General features: G+C 37.7%; 1 protein-coding gene across 5 annotated transcripts in view; it reads right to left on the bottom strand.

The window, feature by feature from the left end:
• Positions 1–20,664, bottom strand: part of MYOM1 (myomesin 1) — a 165,339-nt gene that overhangs the window by 63,461 nt on the left and 81,214 nt on the right. For 3 of the 5 annotated variants that reach the window (XM_072604308.1, XM_072604307.1, XM_072604306.1), the window contains 6 exons: positions 19,904–20,028; positions 9,248–9,431; positions 8,736–8,910; positions 7,010–7,131; positions 4,902–5,309; positions 2,303–2,499 (listed from right to left, as the gene is read on the bottom strand). In XM_072604308.1, the coding sequence (XP_072460409.1) occupies positions 2,303–2,499; positions 4,902–5,309; positions 7,010–7,131; positions 8,736–8,910; positions 9,248–9,431; positions 19,904–20,028 (1,211 nt within the window). The remainder of the gene's footprint in view (positions 1–2,302; positions 2,500–4,901; positions 5,310–7,009; positions 7,132–8,735; positions 8,911–9,247; positions 9,432–19,903; positions 20,029–20,664) is intronic. The other 2 variants (XM_072604309.1, XM_072604310.1) reach the window with 2 other exon arrangements.

Raw genomic sequence — 20,664 nt, 5'->3', positions numbered from 1 at the left:
CAGTGATCTCATCTATAAAATGAAGGGGCTGGCTCAGTCATCTTCAAAGTACTTTTTAGCGTTAATAGTCTAACACACTATGATTCCCACTGCACTTACCTACTCAAATAGCTAAAAGCAAACATTCCCAGTTCATTGGACTGGAGGATCATAGATTTAGACCTGAAGAGACTTTAGAAGACATCAGATTCAATCTCCTTATTTTACAGATGAGGAAACTGAGGCCCAGAGAGCTTGAGGTCACATAAGTAGTAAGTGTCAGAGCCAGTGTTCAGACTCAAATATTCTGACTTTAAATGCTGTCTTCACTTGAATAATGAGTAATATAAGCAACATTACACTCGTCGGTCATATTGGTTGGACTTTATATATACATGGGAAAACAAGGCATAGAAGTGATGAAATCCTGTGTCCTGGTATGTCCTGGTATGGAAGGAGGTTGCTAAACAATTTTAGTTGATTGCAGCTTTTATTCTACAGGCCTCTAAACAAATATAGGGGAAAGGGAGGAGAGAAACCACAAATGAAGGCAGTAAATTGCTCACTTGAGACAAGATATATTCATTCAGGCTGTTAAAATGAAATACTAGAACCAAATTCCAAAAATATATTCTTAATATCTGAAAGAAATACCTTCTCTCAAAAGAAAGCAATAGTCTTCCCCCTGCAGTAAAGGAAAAAGGAATCATTCTCCTCATCCTACAGAGATAAAATGACCTGGTATGACATCATTCCATCTATTCATTTCCCTGGACATACAATTTACCAAGAGTCAATGACTTAAGAAGGAAGAGACAACTAAATGGCTCCAGATGTTGACTCAGTTCCATAATCAGCCATCTTGACCTCTGGGGAAGGGCACAGCCATACTCAACAATAAGTAGGGGTACTGGCTTGGTTTGTTTGGTTTGGTTTACCTGTTTTATTTCTTAATGGGAGGGTTGAATGGGAAAGGGAAGAGTGTAATGGTAAGGGAATTTGAAGATCTTCCCTGCCCCTTAATAGGCCCGTGTGACCTGTTTTGAACTTTGGCCCAGCCCATAGCCTGAGTCACATGGAGCTGATGGTAGGAGGAGCTTGCTGAATGGGTAAAGCATGAAGAGAGAATTAGGTGGAGCTGAGAGAGAGCAGGCAGAGCAGAGCAACTAGCCTGAGTGAGAGAGGGAATGATTTTGCCTAAGGGAGTTTGTTTGAGGACTGGTGGAGGAAAGGCTTGGAGATGGCTCCCTTCACTGAGAACATGTTTGTTACTATGATGGATTTGGCTTTCTGATATCTGAATAAATATCTTGGTTTCATCTTTGAGGAGGAGAGTTTATATTTTGCGAATTTACCCTGGAAGTACACATGCATATCCATAGTGACTGCTGTGGGTATCATATTGGTGTTACAAGGAGAGATCAGGAAATCATGTGGCATAAGAAACCAATGTATCATTGAAACTTTAAAAAATAAATAAAATTAAGGATAGTAAGACTCCTTTCATGGTACGGACATACATCTTAACTTTTCACAGAATCACAGAATTTTAGGGCTGGAAGGGACCCCAGTAACCAACTAGCCTAGTCTACAACCTAAAATCTATATCTCTAATACAAAATATAGGTCATTCAGATTGTGTTTGAAAACATCCAGAGAAAAGAAAACCACTACTTTCTAAGGCAATTTAGTCTACTTTTGAATAGCACTGATTATTGAGAAGTTATACCTTATATCAAATCTAAATTTGTCTTATAAATATTTTAAGCAGTTATCATAACCCCTGAGTCTTCTCAAAGGCTAAACTTCCCCAGTTCCTTCAACACATCCTTATATGGTATGGACTCAAGAACTTTCATCATTCTGGTTTCTCTGTGGACATTCTCCAGTTTTCTCCCAGAGAAGAGAATCTCAAAGTGAGAGGAAGAGAAAAACTCTTCTCTATCCAAGAAAATTTATAGCTAGTATCCTTAGGAAACTGGGAGAGACTAGAGTTCCATGAGAGTAGGATTCCCATCAATATTTTGAGAACCAGGAAGCAGATATTAATTTGTGCCTTATGCATACAATTCACAATGGATGGTCTAATTAATTTAACCTTTTACGTGTAAGTGTGTAAGAAGAAGTCAGAAAATAAAAATAATCCCTGAATTTCCAAACCACTTCTATTAGATTTGGTACATTCCATACCATTCCTTCTGATCATACTACAATACAAGGTCTGGGCAATAATCCAAGGTCAGGAAATGCATTGGATCATTAAAGTATTGGGTAACTCTTATGACTAACCCCTAGTAAGATAATATAAGATTGCCCTTCTTACCTTGTATGCCTGGTCACTGACGGCCTTAATGTTGGCCTCCTTCCATTTGCCAGGTACTCCACCAATAACCTCACGATAGTTCACATAATAGCCAGTAATTTCAGCTCCACCAGACTTTTCTGGTTGCTTCCATCCAAGAACCATTGAGTCGTGGAAACTCTCAAGACAAGTGATGTCATAGGGTGGAGATGGTGTAGCTGTTGCAAGATGAATGCCATATAAGTGGACAGAAATCAGTTCATTAGTCTATGGATATTGTATTTATTTAAGTGGTATTCATAAAGACAATCAGACTGCTAATATGAATTATAAAACGTGATACATAAAAAAATCATTTCTGTTTTGTTTAGTTTCCAGAAATCAAGCTGACACAATAGAAAAATATGTGTTATAATTAGTTCTCAAAAGAGAAAAATCACCATTTTTCCCCCTCAATTCTCCATCCCCAGGATCATTATTTTTTTTTCTGTTTTCATCTTTGTTAGCAATCAAGCAAGAATAGGAAATAAAAGCCACCTTTTACCTCTAGTTGCTTGTTTGGGTGTTCTTGTATTTTAAAATGCATATTATTTTACCATTCCATCATACTTACCTTAATGAAAGGTAGACGCACGACTGGTAATCGGTCTGCAAGTAGAGGATAACTGATACCGGAGCTTAGTTAAATTCTCATCAATAATGTTTCCCCCTCTTCATGGGAAGAAACATTTTTTAAACAAATATAATCACTATAATTTCTCCCTGGTATATAATGTTTCTTATAAAGGCAGCTAGGTGGAGCAGTGGATAGAGGGCTGGACCTTTAGTCAGGAAGACCTGAGTTCAAATCTGTTTTTGTATACTTACTATCTGTGTGACCCTGGACGTGTCATTTAACCATTGCATACCTCAGTTTCCTCAACTGTAAAATGGGATAAAAATAGCACCTACCTCCCAGGGTTGTTGTGAGGATCACAATGAGTTAATAATTACAAAATACTTTTGCAAACCTTAAAATGCGATATAAATATAGCGATTATAGTCTATCATAGTGGTGAATCATTTTTTAAATGGTTCCCATGACACTATTCAACTGCTGAAGTTGCTTGGTGTCAAACTTGAATAAAATTCAGATGGTATTTTAAGTCTTCCCTGACTTAGAGTGCCCTTCCTCATTAACTTATCAGTCAGTCACTGAAAATGTAATTTTAGGTGATGGTACTTCAGGAAAAATCTTTGTACACAGCAACAACCATAGTGTGTGAGGAATTTTTCTGGTATACTTAGCCCTTCACAGCAATGCAAGAACCTAAAAAATTCTCAATGGACTCGAGACAAAATGCCTTCCACAGCCAGAGAAAGAACTATGGAATTGGATCTCATAATGAAGCAGACCATTTTCTTTTGTATTATGTTTTGTTTTGCTTTGTTGTCATGGTTTCCTCCCATTCATTTTAATTCTTCTATTGAACATGATTAAGGTGAAAATATTTAATAAGAATGTATATGTAGAACCTATATAAGATTGCATGCTGTCTTGAGGAGGGAGGTGGAGGGAGGGGGAAAAAATCTAAATTATATGAAAGAGATTGTAGAAAATTGAAAACAAATAAATTGATTTAAAAAAAGAGCATCTTCACTGAAAACATCACAAACCCATCAAATTACTATAGTAGAGAAGATAGAGGAGCAGGTCCATTTGAATAAAACTTTCTCTAGTCTGGGTAACTTTTGCTTAACTAAACACCACATACCATTAAAATTTCCAATTTCTTTCAAGTACTATAAATAAGCCAGAAGGATAATAACCAACTCATAGCACTGGGATTTCAATTGCTGAAAGACAGACTATCATACAATGGGAAAATAAATTAATTAAATGGGAAAATAGTCTTATTTAGCTCCTCTGTCTCAGTAGCTTTCCAGATTCTCAGCTTACTCTTCCAAATTTAATACTAGAAAATGTCATATCATGTCTTTTACAACTGACTTTTAACTGAAGTATAGGGTGAAAATCTGTGCACCAATCATCAAAAGAAAATACCTAGGATGACAGCAAAGCTTAATCTCATGTAATTATTCCTTTGTGAACACTTTTTCTTAAACAATTAATGGAAATGTTATATAAGAACTCTGTGTGGGCCATGAATGACAATGAAGTCATTTCCATTATGATTCCATAGAATGTAAAATTCTTGAGGACAGCTACTGTTTTGATTTTGTCTCTTTGCACTCTAGTGGTGCAGTGATTGGCAGATAGTAGATATTTAATAAATGCTTATTGAGTGAATGATTTTAATACAAATAAAGTTACCAAAGATGTTTCAAAACTCACCAAATATTGGAGAAAGAATCTGTTGACTTCAATACCCAGTGATTTTAAATATTCTACTGTTAATAAATGTACAAGTGAAGGAAATATATGAAATGGCTTTCATAACCCATGCATAAATGTGCTCTATATGGAGACCAAAAGACAGATAACCATCAGCCTAGGAAAAGAAATTCAACATCGATGAAAACGACAAATGGTTATGACTTGAACAATGAGACGAATACATTGATGGAGACCATTGATGGATGGAGACTGGTAGAATGGCTTGACTTTACAGGCTCTCACCTACGGCCTTCTTCTTTTTCCCTTTTTCCAAAGTTGCTGGGACTTCAGGCTCAGACTTACTTTTCCCCTGGTCAGCTACTTTCTCAGGTTCTGCTGATGGTGTATGATCCTCCTGAACTGTTTCACTTACTTCTTTTACTTCTGGTTTCCCCTTAGCAGCTTCTTTCTTCAATGCTGGAGCAGGTGCCTGCTTATCCTGAACTCTTTCACTTACTTTACTGCTTTCTGTTTTGTCCAGTCTATCAGAGCTACTGGGTGGTGTGTATTGGTTAAGTTTATCACTGCTATCAAGCAAAGCAGCTTTCTTAAAGGTTGGCAGGGAGGCTTCATGCATGCCTCCCTTGTGGTCGGTTAGTCCACCAGCTTTATCATTCAGTTCAGGCAACACAACTTGAGACACTCCTCCCCCTACAAATGCCAGAAAACAACAGAAAACACTTTGAACCAGAAAAGGTTATGGATCTGTCATTATTTAACAGACCAAAAAAAGAACATAAACAACAGCCAGAGACAGAACAGGAGGAATCTTGTTATTACAGAAATCAGAATACATTTGGGTTGGCAAGAGATATGAAAGCCATGTCTCACACACTTTACACCAAAGAATATTCTAACATCTCTATTAACCAAGCAAATAAAGAAATACAGAGAGAACTACAGACAGAACATGAACAATTTTGATTTTCCAAAAACCAAAGTGCTTTTCAAAATATGCAAAACATGTCTCATACATTACACACAAGAAAACATTTAATTTTCTCCGTTTTTCAACAGGATGAAGAAGTGAACGTCAAGAGCATAATAGACAGAACATAAGCAGCACTGTTTTATGGATGTTAGAACTGACATACATCAACAAGGATGTACCTCCTAACCTTAATGGGTTTTGAAAAATGTAGTCTTGGGAGCTCAGTGAAGGTAATTGGTATTAAATAGGGCATAGGGGATAGGAACTGAACCTGTAATTTCACTGATATAAGGCACTCCCAGAAGAAGAAATTCTCTTTACCAATATGGCTGGCACTCTCTCTGCAACTTCAAGTCTTTGAGATTTGTCTATAGCACTGAAATATTCAATGAAGTGCCCAGGATCACACAGCAGAGGTCAGATCTTTAAAAATTATACCATGCTGTCCATGATAATTAAATAATATTCCAAATATCTAATACTGAGCTAGGTGGTATAGTGGATAAAGCACAGCAGTTAGAGTCAAAAAGACCTGTGTTTAAATCCTGCCTGAGACACTTACTAGCTGCGTAAGGTCACTGTCTGTGACCTTATGAGGGGCAAATGAGACAACATGTAAAGTATTTGACAGACCTTCAAATTCTATAGAAATGTAGCCATTATTCTTAATATACTAACTAATATATTAAGAACGAATAAGTGTAAATATTTTGGTATAGCACTACAATATCCATTTTATATTCCTTTCATCTTTGTAAAAAATAGATATAAGTTTGGAGGTACATTTGGATAAGATTAGAATGAAGAAAGCAAAATAATGAGTGTCAGTAACAGGTATTTTGGTTGCTTTAGACTAGAAATACAGGTGGAGATGAAACAGGAATGAGCCAGCAGCTTTATATGACATGCATGGAGTTTTAGAGGAATCAGTGGAGATAACAGTATGTAAAATCAGTAGCATGGAACAGGATGTATGATGATAGTAGTAGGATCAGGGATGGAAACAGACCAGGATCTGGTGATGATGAAGTGATATTTTTAGGCAGCAGGATGATGTGTATTACGGATGATATACCATATCATGGAGTCTGACCGGCCCTCCACAGTTCCCAGGATGAGCATGAAGTTAGAATGGAGTTTCACACAAGGATTCATGAGAAACATCTGGGGAAGCTTGGACTTGTCAAGATGAAAAGGCTATAGGTACACAGAAACTGGGTAAGTAATGGAAAGTCTGCATAATGATAGCTATGAAGTGTTAGAAGTCACCTAGAGCAAAGGATGCTCTGAGGACGGTACCATTAGGCCATATAATAAGTTTAAAATAATTTCTGGAAGGGAAAAAAACACCTTACTTTATTCATTAGAAATACTGAAATTCATTTTTTCCTACTGGCTTAAACATGGACAGAAGACCTACCAATAGCAGCTTTCACTTCAATTGGTTCTGAATCCTGTGAATATTCACTAAGTCCAGCTGCATTCACAGCTCTGACTCGGAAAATATAACTCTGACCATTAAGAAGTCCATGGCAGACAAACCTACAAGGAGAAGCAAAAAAAAAAAAAAAAAAAAAAAAAAAGAAAAGCTTTTTTTTTTTCCTTTTCCCCTAAGAAAACTGATGGAGAAAAAGATGAATTATATAGTTTAATGCTTCTGATCTTGGGGAAAGTGTTATTTTTTTTAACTAGGTTATGTTTGGGTTTGTGATAATGAGAAAATAAAGGCACGAGGTGGCACCATGAATACAGCACTGGGCCCAGATTCAAGAAGACCTGAGTTCGAAATCTGCCCTCAGACACTTAACTACCCATATGACCCTGGGCAAATCATTGAATCTCTGTTTGCCTCACTTTCCCCATTTGTAAAATGAGGATAACAATAATTTTTAAGCCTGGGGTTGTTGTAAGGATCACAAGAGTGCCTGGCACATAGTATGTATTATATAGATGTTGGTTATTGTTATTGCTATTTTCCGAACTCATTCAAAAACAGAAGATATCGGCTGTTTGTTCATAGCTCTGAGGCACAGTATCTGCCGTCTCCAGGCATCTCAGGTGAAGTCCAATTACCAGGGAAATTACAGTAAGGCCTGAACATATGATTTTAGAAAATGAATTCCAAAATGACAAGTTCTACTTTAAAGGGACTTCTCTTGCGCTGACATTGTCTCAACCAAAGTAGAAAAACCAAGGAAGCTCCACCAAGAACTGAAAATAAGATGACAAAAAATGGATTTTGGAATTGTAACTGTGACTTCACACTATTACTTTCTGTGACATTTAGATAAAAGAGTAGGCAATGAGCTACAAAGTCCGTGGGCAGCTTCCTATTCATCACATTTTCATTCTATTAGGCTAGAAATAGTTATTCTATGAATCACTACAACATTCTATTCCATCAGTAAGGGCTGTCAGCTGTCTGCTAATGATCATTACTATTAAGAATATTAGGGTTGTAAAATATTTATTACAAGAACCTATAACCTAACCCTTGAGAGGCCAATGTATCAACCTCACCAGGAATAGAATGCACCTGAAAAGGCACTGCCTGGGGTGGTCATTTCAACACATGTAGCAAAGTTTGGGAGAAGAGAATGAAAAAAAAATAAAGAGGAAATAGTGCCTTAGATCCAGGCTAACGTGAATTCACTGCAAAAATGTTAGTTAACAACTCTTGTTTCCTAATACAATTTATTTCTATTCTCTAGTGCCTAGTGATCTGAAAAAGAACTAACCTATCCCCAGTGGCACCCCCATTACTCAAAGCTGGCCCAAGGCAGACAGAAAGAGAGAGAGACAGAGAGAGAGAGAGAGAGAGGGAGGGAGGGAGGGAGGGAAACAGAGAGAGAGAGGGAGGGAGGGAGGGAGAAAGAGAGAAGAATCAGGAAGATAATTTTGATTGAGTTGTCAGGCACTTGACATTGTGGGTACAAAAATTTCAAGGAGCCATAGTCCATTTGTAAATAATTTACGATATTTTTAATATCTTTTCTATTTCCCCTTGGATTTTTAATAAGTGTAACTATTTCATTCATTTCCCTTGTTGCGTGGGGGCGGAGCTCTGTTGTGGGATGGCCAGCACCCATCAGCACCCACCAGCACCCACTAGCACCCGCTAGCGCCTGCGCTCTCCCTTCTGTTACCGTGAGCCTTTCACGGGGTTGTTGTTGCAGGGCTCCCACTGATTAGATCCGACAATACTTGACTCGATGTAGTACCCAACCAACTCTTTAGCATCTTTTGATTCCTCCCAAGTAACAACCACCGAAGTATCTGTATTCCTGCTTGGAATGATTCGGCCAGGGGCTTTGGGAATATCTGAGAAGAAGGAAAAATAGGTTATTGATTGTTTGAAATTAAGTCTGCATTTCAGAAGCCGAAACAATGAAATTCTTGTCTGGTCTAGCTATAGGCATCATTTTAGATTCCACTTCATGAGAAATATGTGAATATTACTACCTCTGATGAGTTAGGCCACATCTCAAATGACTCTTAAAATCAACAATCTGAACTCTAAATTAAAAAAAAAAATGAATTTTAAAAGTTTCATTGTAATTTAGAAATATTTAATGAAATAAAATATATTTAAAATTAGAAAGAAAAACAAATGCTATTTCAAAGTTGTCATAAAATGCATACTTGGCTGCGTACTTACCAAGTTTGTCCCCAACCACAGTAACATCAGTTGCCTCTGAGGGCTCACCAACTCCTGCTGAGTTAGAGCATCGAACTCTGAAACGGTAGGATTTCCCTTCAGCCAAATCAAACAGGGCAAAACGAGGAGACTTTACAGGAATCTCTGTGTTCACTCTCTGCCAGTTTTCTGTATCTGCCACACACTGCATTTAGAAGAACAAAAAACTTTCACAAAAGGAAAGATTTCAACTGAGATTTGAGGCCCAGGTTGGTTATGCCTCTTGACTTTGCCATGTGCTATTTATTGCTCATGTAAAATTGGAATGGGGATCTGGAAGGAGTAGATAGAATACTAGATTTGGAATCAGGAAGACCTAAGTCAGAATCCTGCTTCAGACAGTAACTGTGTTACCCCAAGAGTGTGTTTAACCTTCTTTTGGCCTATTTGGTGAGGATCACAACTGTAAAATGAAGGGGTTAGATTTGATGAGCTCTAAAGGTTCTGGATGGCTCTACATTTGTGATCCTCTGATCCTTTAAGATGTCAGAGAGTGACAGAGACAGAGAAACAGAGAGAGCTGGAGTAGAGGCAAATAGGGTCCTGGCAGGCAGTGTTCTTGACTTTGTCTCAGTGGCACAGTGCCTGTCAGTAGGTACTTAATAAATATGTGTTGACTTCTTGACTGGAAAGATCACTGTTGTATCTCTGGGATTCTGTAAGGCACTTCATTTACTTCATAATGTCCCATTACTGGTACTCTCTCCATTGACATAGATCATAAGATCCTTTGTCTTTTAATGGATGGTTTTATAAGTTGCTGTGGCTGGAAAAATTCAAGGCCAGATTTGTTAAAATGAGCGTATTCTACCATACTTAGCTATGCCAGTCCTTGGATGACAATCATGAAATCCATTGCTGGGATTACAGCATACTTAAAGCCAGAGCAGTAACTAAGAATCCTAATACCTATGTGCAGCCAGGTGGCTCAGTGGATAGAGGGTTGAGCCTGGAGTCAGGAAGATCTGAAGTCAAATCTGGCCTCAGACACTTACTAGCTGTGTGACCCTGGGCGAGTCACTTAATTCCTGTTTGCCTTAATCCATTGAAAAAGGAAATGGCAAACCACTCCAGTATCTTTGTCAAGAAAATCCCATGAACAGTATTGGGCTGATATGATCCACAGGGTCATGAAGGCATGGACATGACTGAACACATGAATAACAACATGGCCAGATTCAGTTGGGAAGGCAGAAAGCACAGAGTCCAATTAGGTAGACATTAGTGAGTGGCCCATCTCTCACAGAATCCAAGCATGGAAGACTGTGATGAAGGTAGGATGGTGCTCAACTAGGAGAGGAAACTCATGTCCATGGAGAGGAAACATGTCCTTAGATGTTGGTGCTCTTTAAGGTAAGTTAAAGTAAAGCCTTGGTCATACCATGCTTGTTATGGGTCTACTTGAAGCCTTTCTAGTTTGGTAGGATTTACCAAAGCTTGTGCTCTACTGACATAGTCTCCTAGAACAGTTATAAAATGAGAAGGTCTCTATGAGTACGTGTGTGTGTGTGTGTGTGTGTGTGTGTGTGTGTGTGTGTGTGTGTGTGTGTATGTGTGTGATAATAATATCCATATCCTCATGAAATGCTGAGATTTATTTTAAGAACAGTGCCATACTTTATACTTCTTTATGTTCCTTTGGGAACATGTTCATGAGTTCAAATCTGGCCTTAGGTATTTATGAGCAGCGACCCTGAGCAAGTCACTTAATTCTGTTTCCCTCAGTTTCTCATCTATAAAATAAGATGGAGAAGGAATATGCAAGCCACTCTAGTATCTTTGTCAAGAAAACCCAAATGGGATCACAGAGTCAGATACCACTGAAAAATGGATGAGCAACCATAAAATGTTCTCTTAGTCTTTTTCTCCAATTCCCACCCGTCTGCTAACATCTAACATAGAACTAAGTATAGATGGTTTATAATTTCCTGTTGAATTGAATTGAACTGAACTGAATCATTGAGAATGTCCTACTTAAAGTAAGTTTCAATTAATGACTATGGAAAGATTCTTTCCTGGCTCAAATTTCAGAATGAACCCAGGAGATTCAATGAGTGATTTTTACTTTAGTTCTAGTTCACTTCATTGTATTAAAAGAATGTTAAAAGTGCTGTATAAATTAAAAGGATTACCATTATTTATACTTTTACTGGTAATAAAAGGTATCTGAAAAGCTCAAGGATTACCCTCTTTCCCCTCTCCCTTTTTCACATGCTCAGGTTTTACAAATACTAAATTCAACAAGATTTGGGTCTGGAGTATTATAAGTACCATCAGTGTGACTCATAGGAAGAACAGATAGCTATAAATACGATGTGAGTTATGAACATTGCTGTGCCCTGAAAACTCTGGCCCCTAGTAGATGGCTGAGGTATAAAATTCTGTCCCTTAGAGTTTCTTCCCTTCATTTGAAGCTTTTGATACCTCTGGGTAACACTTTATATTGTTATGAGTCACTCACATCTTAGTGTGAATAAATGAGCTAAGCAAGCACAGATTATAAAAAATATGCTGCTTCCTTGTACCTTTGGGGGGTTGGGACTGTGATGGAGAGGTACAGATAGAGAAACTGAGAAAACTAAGAGAATATTACTGGAAGCTTGGAAATGTTAGCATTTACATGGGAATTTTAGGTCAAAAACTGCTATAGACCCATTTAAACAGTTTGGCAGTGGAAGAACCCTGTTTTTAAGATATAAATAGCCCTTTCTGGAAAAATTTCCATTTAAATTAGTTCAAGAGTCTACAGTCATACAACTATTCTATAGCTATAGTGGATATGTAAGTACCTGATTTGTGATCTTCTAGCAATGGCAAAGAAACCAAAGTTATTACTCTACATACCTATTAGAAGTTAAGGTAAATGTTTGGCAGCTAGGTGATGCAGTGGATCAAGTTCTGGGCCTAGTGGCAGGAAGACTACAAATCAAATCCAGCCTCAGATATTTATTAGCTCTGTGATCATGGACAAGTCACTTGACTCTGTTTGCTTCTGTTTCCTCATCGATAAAATGAGCTAGAGAAGGAAATGGCAACTCATTCATGCCAATAAAACCCCAAAGGGAGTTGCGAAGAGTTGATGTGACTAAAAACCACAACATGTTTCATGAGGAAGATACACAAATATGCTCAAATTTGGTCTGATCCTTAAAGAAAGATCTATGACCAGGGTGGGGAACCTGCAGCCTTGAGGCCACATGTGGCCTTCTAGGTCCTCAAGTGAAGTCTTTTGACTCTGTCCAAGTTTTACAGAACACATCCTTTCATTAAGGGGATTTGTTCTATGAAGTTTGGATTCAGTCAAAGGACTGCATTTGTGGACCTAGAGGGCACATGTGTTCTTGAGGCTGCAAGTTCCCTACCCCTGGTCTACGATCAAAACACTATAGAGAGAAATGAAATATGAGAGTTCATCTAAGGCACTCTTCCTTCTTCCTCCTACCTTCTCACTTCCCATTCCTCCTAACGAGCAAAGTCTGCAAAAGGAATATGTGTTGGAGAACCTGGAAAATTTGTAATTTTTTTTCCATTTAAAAAAAAAAAAAGGATAGTTTACTACATGACAAAAACAACTGAACCTAAAGTTAAGAGAAATATCAGTTTAAATCCCACATCTGACACTTACTCGTGGGGTCTTGGCAAGTTCTTAATCTCTCTGGGCATCAGTTTCCTCACCATTTGTAAAATGGAAGTAATAACAGTATTGATATTTTAGGTTTGTTGAACAAATCAGAGATAGTGTGTTGATGAAGCACTTTATAAACCTTTTAGCACTATACACATTAGCTATTATTAATAAATATTACAAAATACAACCGCATGAAATACCTAAAATGTAATACAATAGTAAGTCCACATACAGGGCATTCTAAAAGGTTGACTAGTGTGCATTCTCTCTTCCATGAACCCTATCACTTGCTCATCAAAATATAGTATGACCTTAGGCATTTATGCCCTATATGGATGATCATCACCAGGAAGACATCTTACATTAACCTAGTCACCAGACCAGGTAGTCTGGAATCTTCTGTGATTTGTTGCTACTTCTATATGCTTTATTGCATTTTTACAGGAGCTGAATATTCTCTAGATGTCCCAACAGGCATTTCTGAACCAAAAGGTGGGGAATGAGGGAAAGAGGGGAGGAAGAAAAGCAATCTCCATCAATCAGGTACAAAAACATTTTTCTTTAGGAAAGTCAACAGATCAAGAGTGTTCGTTGGAAATGTTTTTAGACTCATGGCTCAGGAAGATGAGTTGACATTTGGACAGTGGTATGTAAACATACTCAAGAGCCATCCCTCTGTATCCTATTTCCTTTGATAAGTTATAAGAGTCTTTAAGATTAGGGATCATCTCTTCTAATTCTGCTGTATTTCCCCTTCAGACACCTAGTATAGTACTCAAGCCATGATGTATTCTCCACCGATGTTGGTATTATCAAGGGACTTTTCTATCCCAACAGGTGTGTGGATAAAAGAACATTCTGATTTCCATCATGGGTTCAGCTATGCTTAGACACAGGGAAATTATAAAACCGAAAAGAGGAAATAGAGCAAATGTGGCCAAAGCTGATCAGAAGCCCAAGTGAGGTCATCTGAAAGAATAGATTCAATAGAAATAGATTGTTACTAGGTAGCTGTTACAGAAAAGAAGAAATGAAATATTCTGATCACCATGTCAACAAGTGTGTCAGATGTGCCTACTGAAAATTTATCTCCAAGATACTAATATTTTTGTCTCATTTTATTTGTTTTTTTTTAAATAAAATTTAGTTGTTAATTTTTAAAATTGTTTAGTTAAGTTTTAGAGGTTTTTTTTTTTTACTTTCATGATTAAAAATAACATCTTTTATGATTGGAAAAACCTATAAATATTCATTTTTTAAAAAAAATTCCCTTGGTGCACACTCCAGTGAATTGTGCTATGCATTCCTATGACTTCCATTAGAAACAATAAATATAAGTGTTTTTGTAAATATAGGACCTTTTCCTCTTCCTTTGATCTCTTTGGAGTAGAGGTCTAACAGAGTTACAACTGCATCAGAGGGCATTCACTATTCAGTAACTTTTTTGTATGTTATTCCAAATTGCTTTGTAGAAGTTGGATCCATTCACAGTTTCACCAACCGTGCATCAATATGCCTGTTTTCCCATAGCTCCTCCATCATTTGTCATTTTCTTTTTTTTTAATTTTACTATATGAATATAATAAAATGCTATTGTGCTATAAAATTAAGGGAAAAGATGGTTTCAAAGAGATGTGGAAAAGACCTGTGTGAACTGATATAGAGTGAAGGGAGCAGAATCAAAAGAATTATTTAAATCATGACATCAATATTGTAAAAATGTACAATTTTGAAAGACCTAAGGACTCCGCTCAACTCATCAACCATGGTTCCAGAGTACTGATGAAGAACGATAAACATCTCATGACAGAGAGATGATGGACTAATATGCAGAAGAGGTAATACACTTTTGAGCATGACCAACGTGGGAATATGTTTTGCTTAACTATCTTTATGTGTTACAGAAATCCCTTCTTCCTTTCCTTCCTTCCTTCCTTTCCTCCTTTCCCTCCTTCCTTCTCTCCTTCCTTCCTTCCTTCCTTTCCCTCTTTCCTTCCTTCCTTCCTTCCTTCCTTCCTTCCTTCCTTCCTTCCTTCCTTCCTTCCTTCCTTCCTTCTTTCCTTCCTTCCTTCTTTCCTTCCTTCCCTCCCTCCTTTCTTCCTTCCATTTTTTCTTCTTTCCATTTTTTCAGTGGCTGAAAGAAGGTGGGAGGGAAAAAAAGGAATGCTTAATAACTGAAACGATAATTTTTAAAGGAAATAATAAACAGAATCAGGAAGACAATATCTATACACGTAATGACTACAGCCTCTTATCTTCCCCTCACAGATTAATTTTCATCTACTCTATATATAGCTTTTTCCTAATAATTATTTACATGTATTTTTTGTATCACTAGTACTTAGCATAGGGCCTGGCACATAGTATGCATTTAATAAATGCTTGTTGACTAACTGAATATAAATTGAAAGAACAGAAAACAAAGAAAGGCAAGAAGGAGGGAGGGAAGGAAGGAAGGCAGGAAGGAAGAAAAAAGAAAAAAAGGAAGAAAGAAACTGAACTCTATGTAAGTGTAATAGTTAAATTTGGCCCTGATAAAGGCTTGAGAAGATGCACCTCTCTGCCTCTCTCTCCTTCTTGGTATAGATGAAGGACTATGGATGTGGACCATTATACACACTGTCCTGTTCTGTTGATGTTTTGGATAATTGTGCTGGTCTGACTTATTCTCCTTCATTCTTTGTATTGAGGTATATGGCTCTCTGGGAAAGGGAGGAAGGGAAGAACATAGAGATACAGTCGAAGGTGACATAGATGACATAAATACAAAAGGAAGGAAAAAAAGATAGCAATGACCATTCTCAGGGTTTCTCAGAACTCTGTTCTTACATAAAATTTGAAAGTAATTGGCAGAGGCCCCAAGTGATGAGTGAAACTCTGTGAAGTATTAGGGGCAGCTAGGTGGCGCAGTGGATCGAGTGCTGAAAGACTTGAGCTCAGATATGGCCTTCATACTTCAAAGCTACGTGATCCAAAACAAGTTACTTCACCTCCGTCTGCCTCAGTTTCCTTGGCTGTAAAGTGGAGATAATGATAGCACCCACCTCACAAAGTTGTTGTGGGGATCAGCTGAGATAGTATTTGTTAAGTGACACACAGTAGGTGCTTAATAAATGCTTGTTCCCATCCCACCTTCTAGCTCTGGCTCTGTCTGTATTCTAGGCTTACCTGTGAAAAATTATAAAATTTCTTAGAAAATGAAAATTAAAGAAATTTCTCTAAGGTATTAATTTGTAAAATTAGGATCTGCTACAAGATCTCCCTCTCCTCTAATCAAAAGGTGGAAGATATATGTGATGGAAGTTTTGTTTTTTGTGGGTTTTTTTTTTTGGTGTTGTTTTGCTGTGGTTAAGGTAAAAGGAAGATGTACTAGCCATAGAGTTAATAAAGGGAAGCCAGTGGCCCTAAGGTTTTTCTTCATTAGCATGTGAAGGTGTATGGAAGTGAAAGAGAGCTGAAAGAACACCTGCGTGTCAATAATTTATAATTGTCACCCAATTTGCATGTTTCCATACACCCACATAGACTGTTGCTTCCCTACTAGAGTTCTCACAGATTTAAATGACTGTAATAGACCCCTAAGAGCTGTGAGATAGCACGGTGAATAGTGCCAGGCCTGGAATCAGGAAGACTCATCTTTGGGAGTACAATCCAGACACAGACAGGCACTAACTAACTATGTGACCCTGGGCAAGTCACTTAACCCTGTTTGCTTCAGTTTCCTTATCTGTAAAATGAACTGGAGAAGGAAATGACAAGTCATTTCAGTATCTTTGTCATGAAAATCCCAAATAGGGTCACACAGAGTTGGACATGATTAATTGACTAAGCAACACAACACCTGACAGCTACCTATAAATTTCTAAACACTTCAGTTCATTCTATACTTTTCTAACATCATTTTCCCCAAAGTCCTATCTTCATTAGCCCTTCTCAAGGACCAAAAACACCTCATTATTTATTGCCTTTCAGAACCAATTCACACTCCTTTCCTTAGTACAGGTCATCTCTTTTGACCTTAGTTTTCTCACCTATAAAAAGAAGGTTAGATTGAGGTCCCTTCTAGTTCAAATCCTATAAGTTTATGACTTTAAGTCCTGGCCTCACTTTTAGTATCTAGCATTTTCCCACTGCTCTCTAAGACAGACAAATCCTTTGTTCCACGTAGACCAACCTTGGGGGACCTTGAGTAAGACATGAATGTCCCTCACACCTGCCATGCTCATTCCTGCCCCTGTTCCTTCATGATCCTATGAGTCTAACAGCATGATAAAAAGTCAGGGCCCACATCAACACAAAATATCTCTCTTTCTGCATCTCCTGCCCCTTTTCCAGAGAGCATGTCCTTTGCCTCTGAGGCTATTAACTATCCTTAACGTTTAACAGTCTTTCACTCCCACCTCTGACCTCCACCCTATGTGGATGAGGCCACAACATTCTTGTTATAACCTTTTCTCCGTCTTTGGACAATGGAAAAGCCATTGGCTCACCCATAAACTCCTCAAGCTGAAGTCTTCACACCTGTAAGATCAGGCTGAACATATGCGTCAGGAATAATTGGGTCAGATTTCAGGACTGGCTACCCTCTGAGTGCCTTTATTGACTAAAAGGAATGAGTGAGTGGTTTTAGAAGCAGGAGTCAGCTGTCCTGCCTAAGAGAAGCACAGTGAATTTTCCAGATAGTCTGTAGTAGGTGGTAGACTTTTCAGGATTTCTGGTAGAAATCAAATTAATTCTCTTTAGACTGGGTCAAGGTGTTCTTTGTGTAGGGGATGTATTTCTTAAGGGTCTCTGAGTAACTTTTCTCCAGCAACTGCTAATACTGGAACATTTCCAGTATAGTCAAGAGTCTTTCCAGGATCACACAGCCATTACCCTCCATCTCTTCCTGCTTCACCCCTGCTCCAACTTCCAACCTTGAAAGTCATGTGTCTGCCTCTTTTGTTACTTGCTTCTAGCCACCTGATTACATAAAACATGTTTTAGCAATGGAGGCTGCTAGGGAAATATTTTCTAGGGTCTCTGGGGTTATATCTGCAGTAGATCCATCTACATCTATAAGGACCCAACTATCAGGCTAAGCCACAGGCTAGATTAGCCCATTTTTCTTTGGGAATAGATACCCTATCGGATGAAGTAGAGGGATTCATTTAGGAACTCAGTGAAACTTTTGAAACAACTTTGTGCTCTGGAATTTCTGGTCATTATTTTCACCAGCTTGTTGTTATTCTTCAGTAGTTTCAGTCATGTCCAACTCTTGTAGCTTTCAAATTTATGGTAAGAATTATATTAGCAATTTATGAGAGTAATTTGTCTTTCTCCCTCCAATACCTAGCGTAGTACCCTGCATGTGGATGGGGCTCATTAAATGCTTCTTGAACCACATTGTATTATATTGTGTTTATATTTTTATAATAAAGATGAAAGTTTTCCATGTGCTTACTATAATGAAGATAGAAGTTTTCCATGTGCTTATTCCATGTGCTGGTGCTTATTAAATTTCTCTGAAATAGAATTTGCTATTTGTTCACTAGGGTTTTAACCTGCCAATCATCCCATTATTAATTGATGAAAAAAAGTTCTGACTTTTTTTTCAAAAGAGATTTTACATAGAAACTTGAGGAGTCCTCTTAATATTTCTGATGGCAAAAACTGACAGTGATTATCCTAGAATTTTTTTTAAAAAGCATAATTTAGAGGAAACAACAATAGTGCTTAATGACCGAGTAGATGTGTATGTAGGTGGGTGGGAATGAGTTAAGCAACTTGTCCATAGTTACAGCAAATACATTTCAAGATCAAGATTCAAATCGAGGTTTCCTGACTCCCAAGTCAAAGCTTCTGTGCCTTTGACCTCATTAACACTGGGCTCTAATCTAGAGAGCTAACTAACCACAGACAAAAAGAGAACAAGTTTTGTAGTTGGAGATCTATATGAATAAATCAGAGAGGGGAAGGATATAGTTTAAGTTTCCATTTCCCTCTATAGCCCCTAGAATCATATTAAGCACAAAGTATGTATGAGTCTGCGTCATGCTTATTGAGCTAAACTGAACATTGTTTTAACCCTGTAAGAGATGAATTGAACTTATGTTTCCACAGAAATTATATAATATCTATAATCCCAGTGATAATCATTTAAAATCATTTTTGAACTTTAATAAGGGCCAGAGCCTGAACTAATCAACCAGAAGAAGAGCCTGAACCTAATAGCTTCTTTGTTCTCTCAGTAAACTCAGAGAATTCCCTCTTCCTATGTCAACAAGGCCATATGGGTCTGACTTAATAGCATTTTTTATGAGACCCTTAACTCAAGACACTATCTTAAATAATGAGACTTTTTCTTAATATTTGATGGACACATATTATGTCATGGCATGTTAATTGAAAAGAAAACACAGATATCTGGGGTGACAATTTCAAGCAACACAACAATTTCAGTCAACTCTCTTATTTTATTGTATTTACCACCTGTTCAATTAAGATATCACTTAGCCTGTTTGCCTCTTTAACCAAATTTCAGGTTGACACCAGAGAGATTGTACATCAATTAAGGGAATTCCTTTAAAAGAATTTATATCATGTCATTCTATAAAAAAAAAAAAAAAGAGGAATGTGGCCCACATGGGGTAGGATGAACCCTGGAATGCTGATCAATGGAGAGCAAGGTGGGAAATTCGAATTGGGAACAGTATAAAAAGGCTTGCATTGGTCTGAACAAATGTAGCAGTCAATTAGGAGCTACCTGTTCATTCAGGGGGAATGAACGTAAAAATTAATAAAGCTTTCCTGACTTCACAATGAGTATTGTTCTTTGTTTAAAGTGAGTATGTTTCTAACATCCCTAATTCTCTATTCTTTTTGGCTTGTCTATTATTAGTAGCTAATGACCTGTAGGACAAGTGGAAACCCTGAGGTTTGGAAAATTCTTTCCTTTGGGAAAGCCTTAGGAAATATCATTAGGGTAAAGATTGACACCACAGCTTTACCTTTTCCACAAAGTACATAATGCCCTCATGACCACGCTGACCAGGCGGCTTCCAACTAAGTACAACGTAACTTCGGGTGGCTTCTGTCACAGAGAGGTCAGTAGGTGGCCCAGGAACAACACCCTCTGAAGAACAAAAACAAGACTAATATGAATAGAAGGGTTGTATGTCCTGGATAATACCAGCATTTCCAAGAGGTCACATGATACTTCCAAATAATGATCCATTTGTCCCCACAGAATCCACCTTATCTTTATAATCCTTCTGTAAGAGTCATTCATTTAGCGAACACATTTACTGAGCACTCATCCTGATGATAGAGCTATATACTGTGAAAGATACAAAAAAGTATGTAAAACAGGGTCCTTTAGGGAGCTTACAGGAGCTCCCTGATAGCAGAGGTAATCAACTTTCTCCTTATTTATAAGAATGCTTGGGCATTTTGTAACTCTGGTTCATGGTAAGAAGAGATCAGTTATATAGAGAAATAATTTGGATTTTCAGGGGCTATAAACTCTTTGAGGGTAGGGATAGGGTTTCATCCTGTCTTTGTATCCCTGGACTCAATGCCTGTCCCATAATGGGTATATAGTACATGATCTTAGATTCACAACTGTATTAGATTGGATTTCTTTATATTGAGCTAGAATTTTTCTATGAAAATCTAATCTACACCCAATCTGATTAGAGAGATGACAGTCATATACTCACATGATAAATAGAATAATAAAAGAAGATGGTGTATAATAGATGGCAAATGA

The sequence above is a fragment of the Notamacropus eugenii genome, chromosome 4, assembly GCF_028372415.1.
Source record: "Notamacropus eugenii isolate mMacEug1 chromosome 4, mMacEug1.pri_v2, whole genome shotgun sequence".
NCBI lineage: Eukaryota > Metazoa > Chordata > Mammalia > Diprotodontia > Macropodidae > Notamacropus > Notamacropus eugenii.
This window is presented reverse-complemented; position numbering and strand designations above follow the sequence as displayed.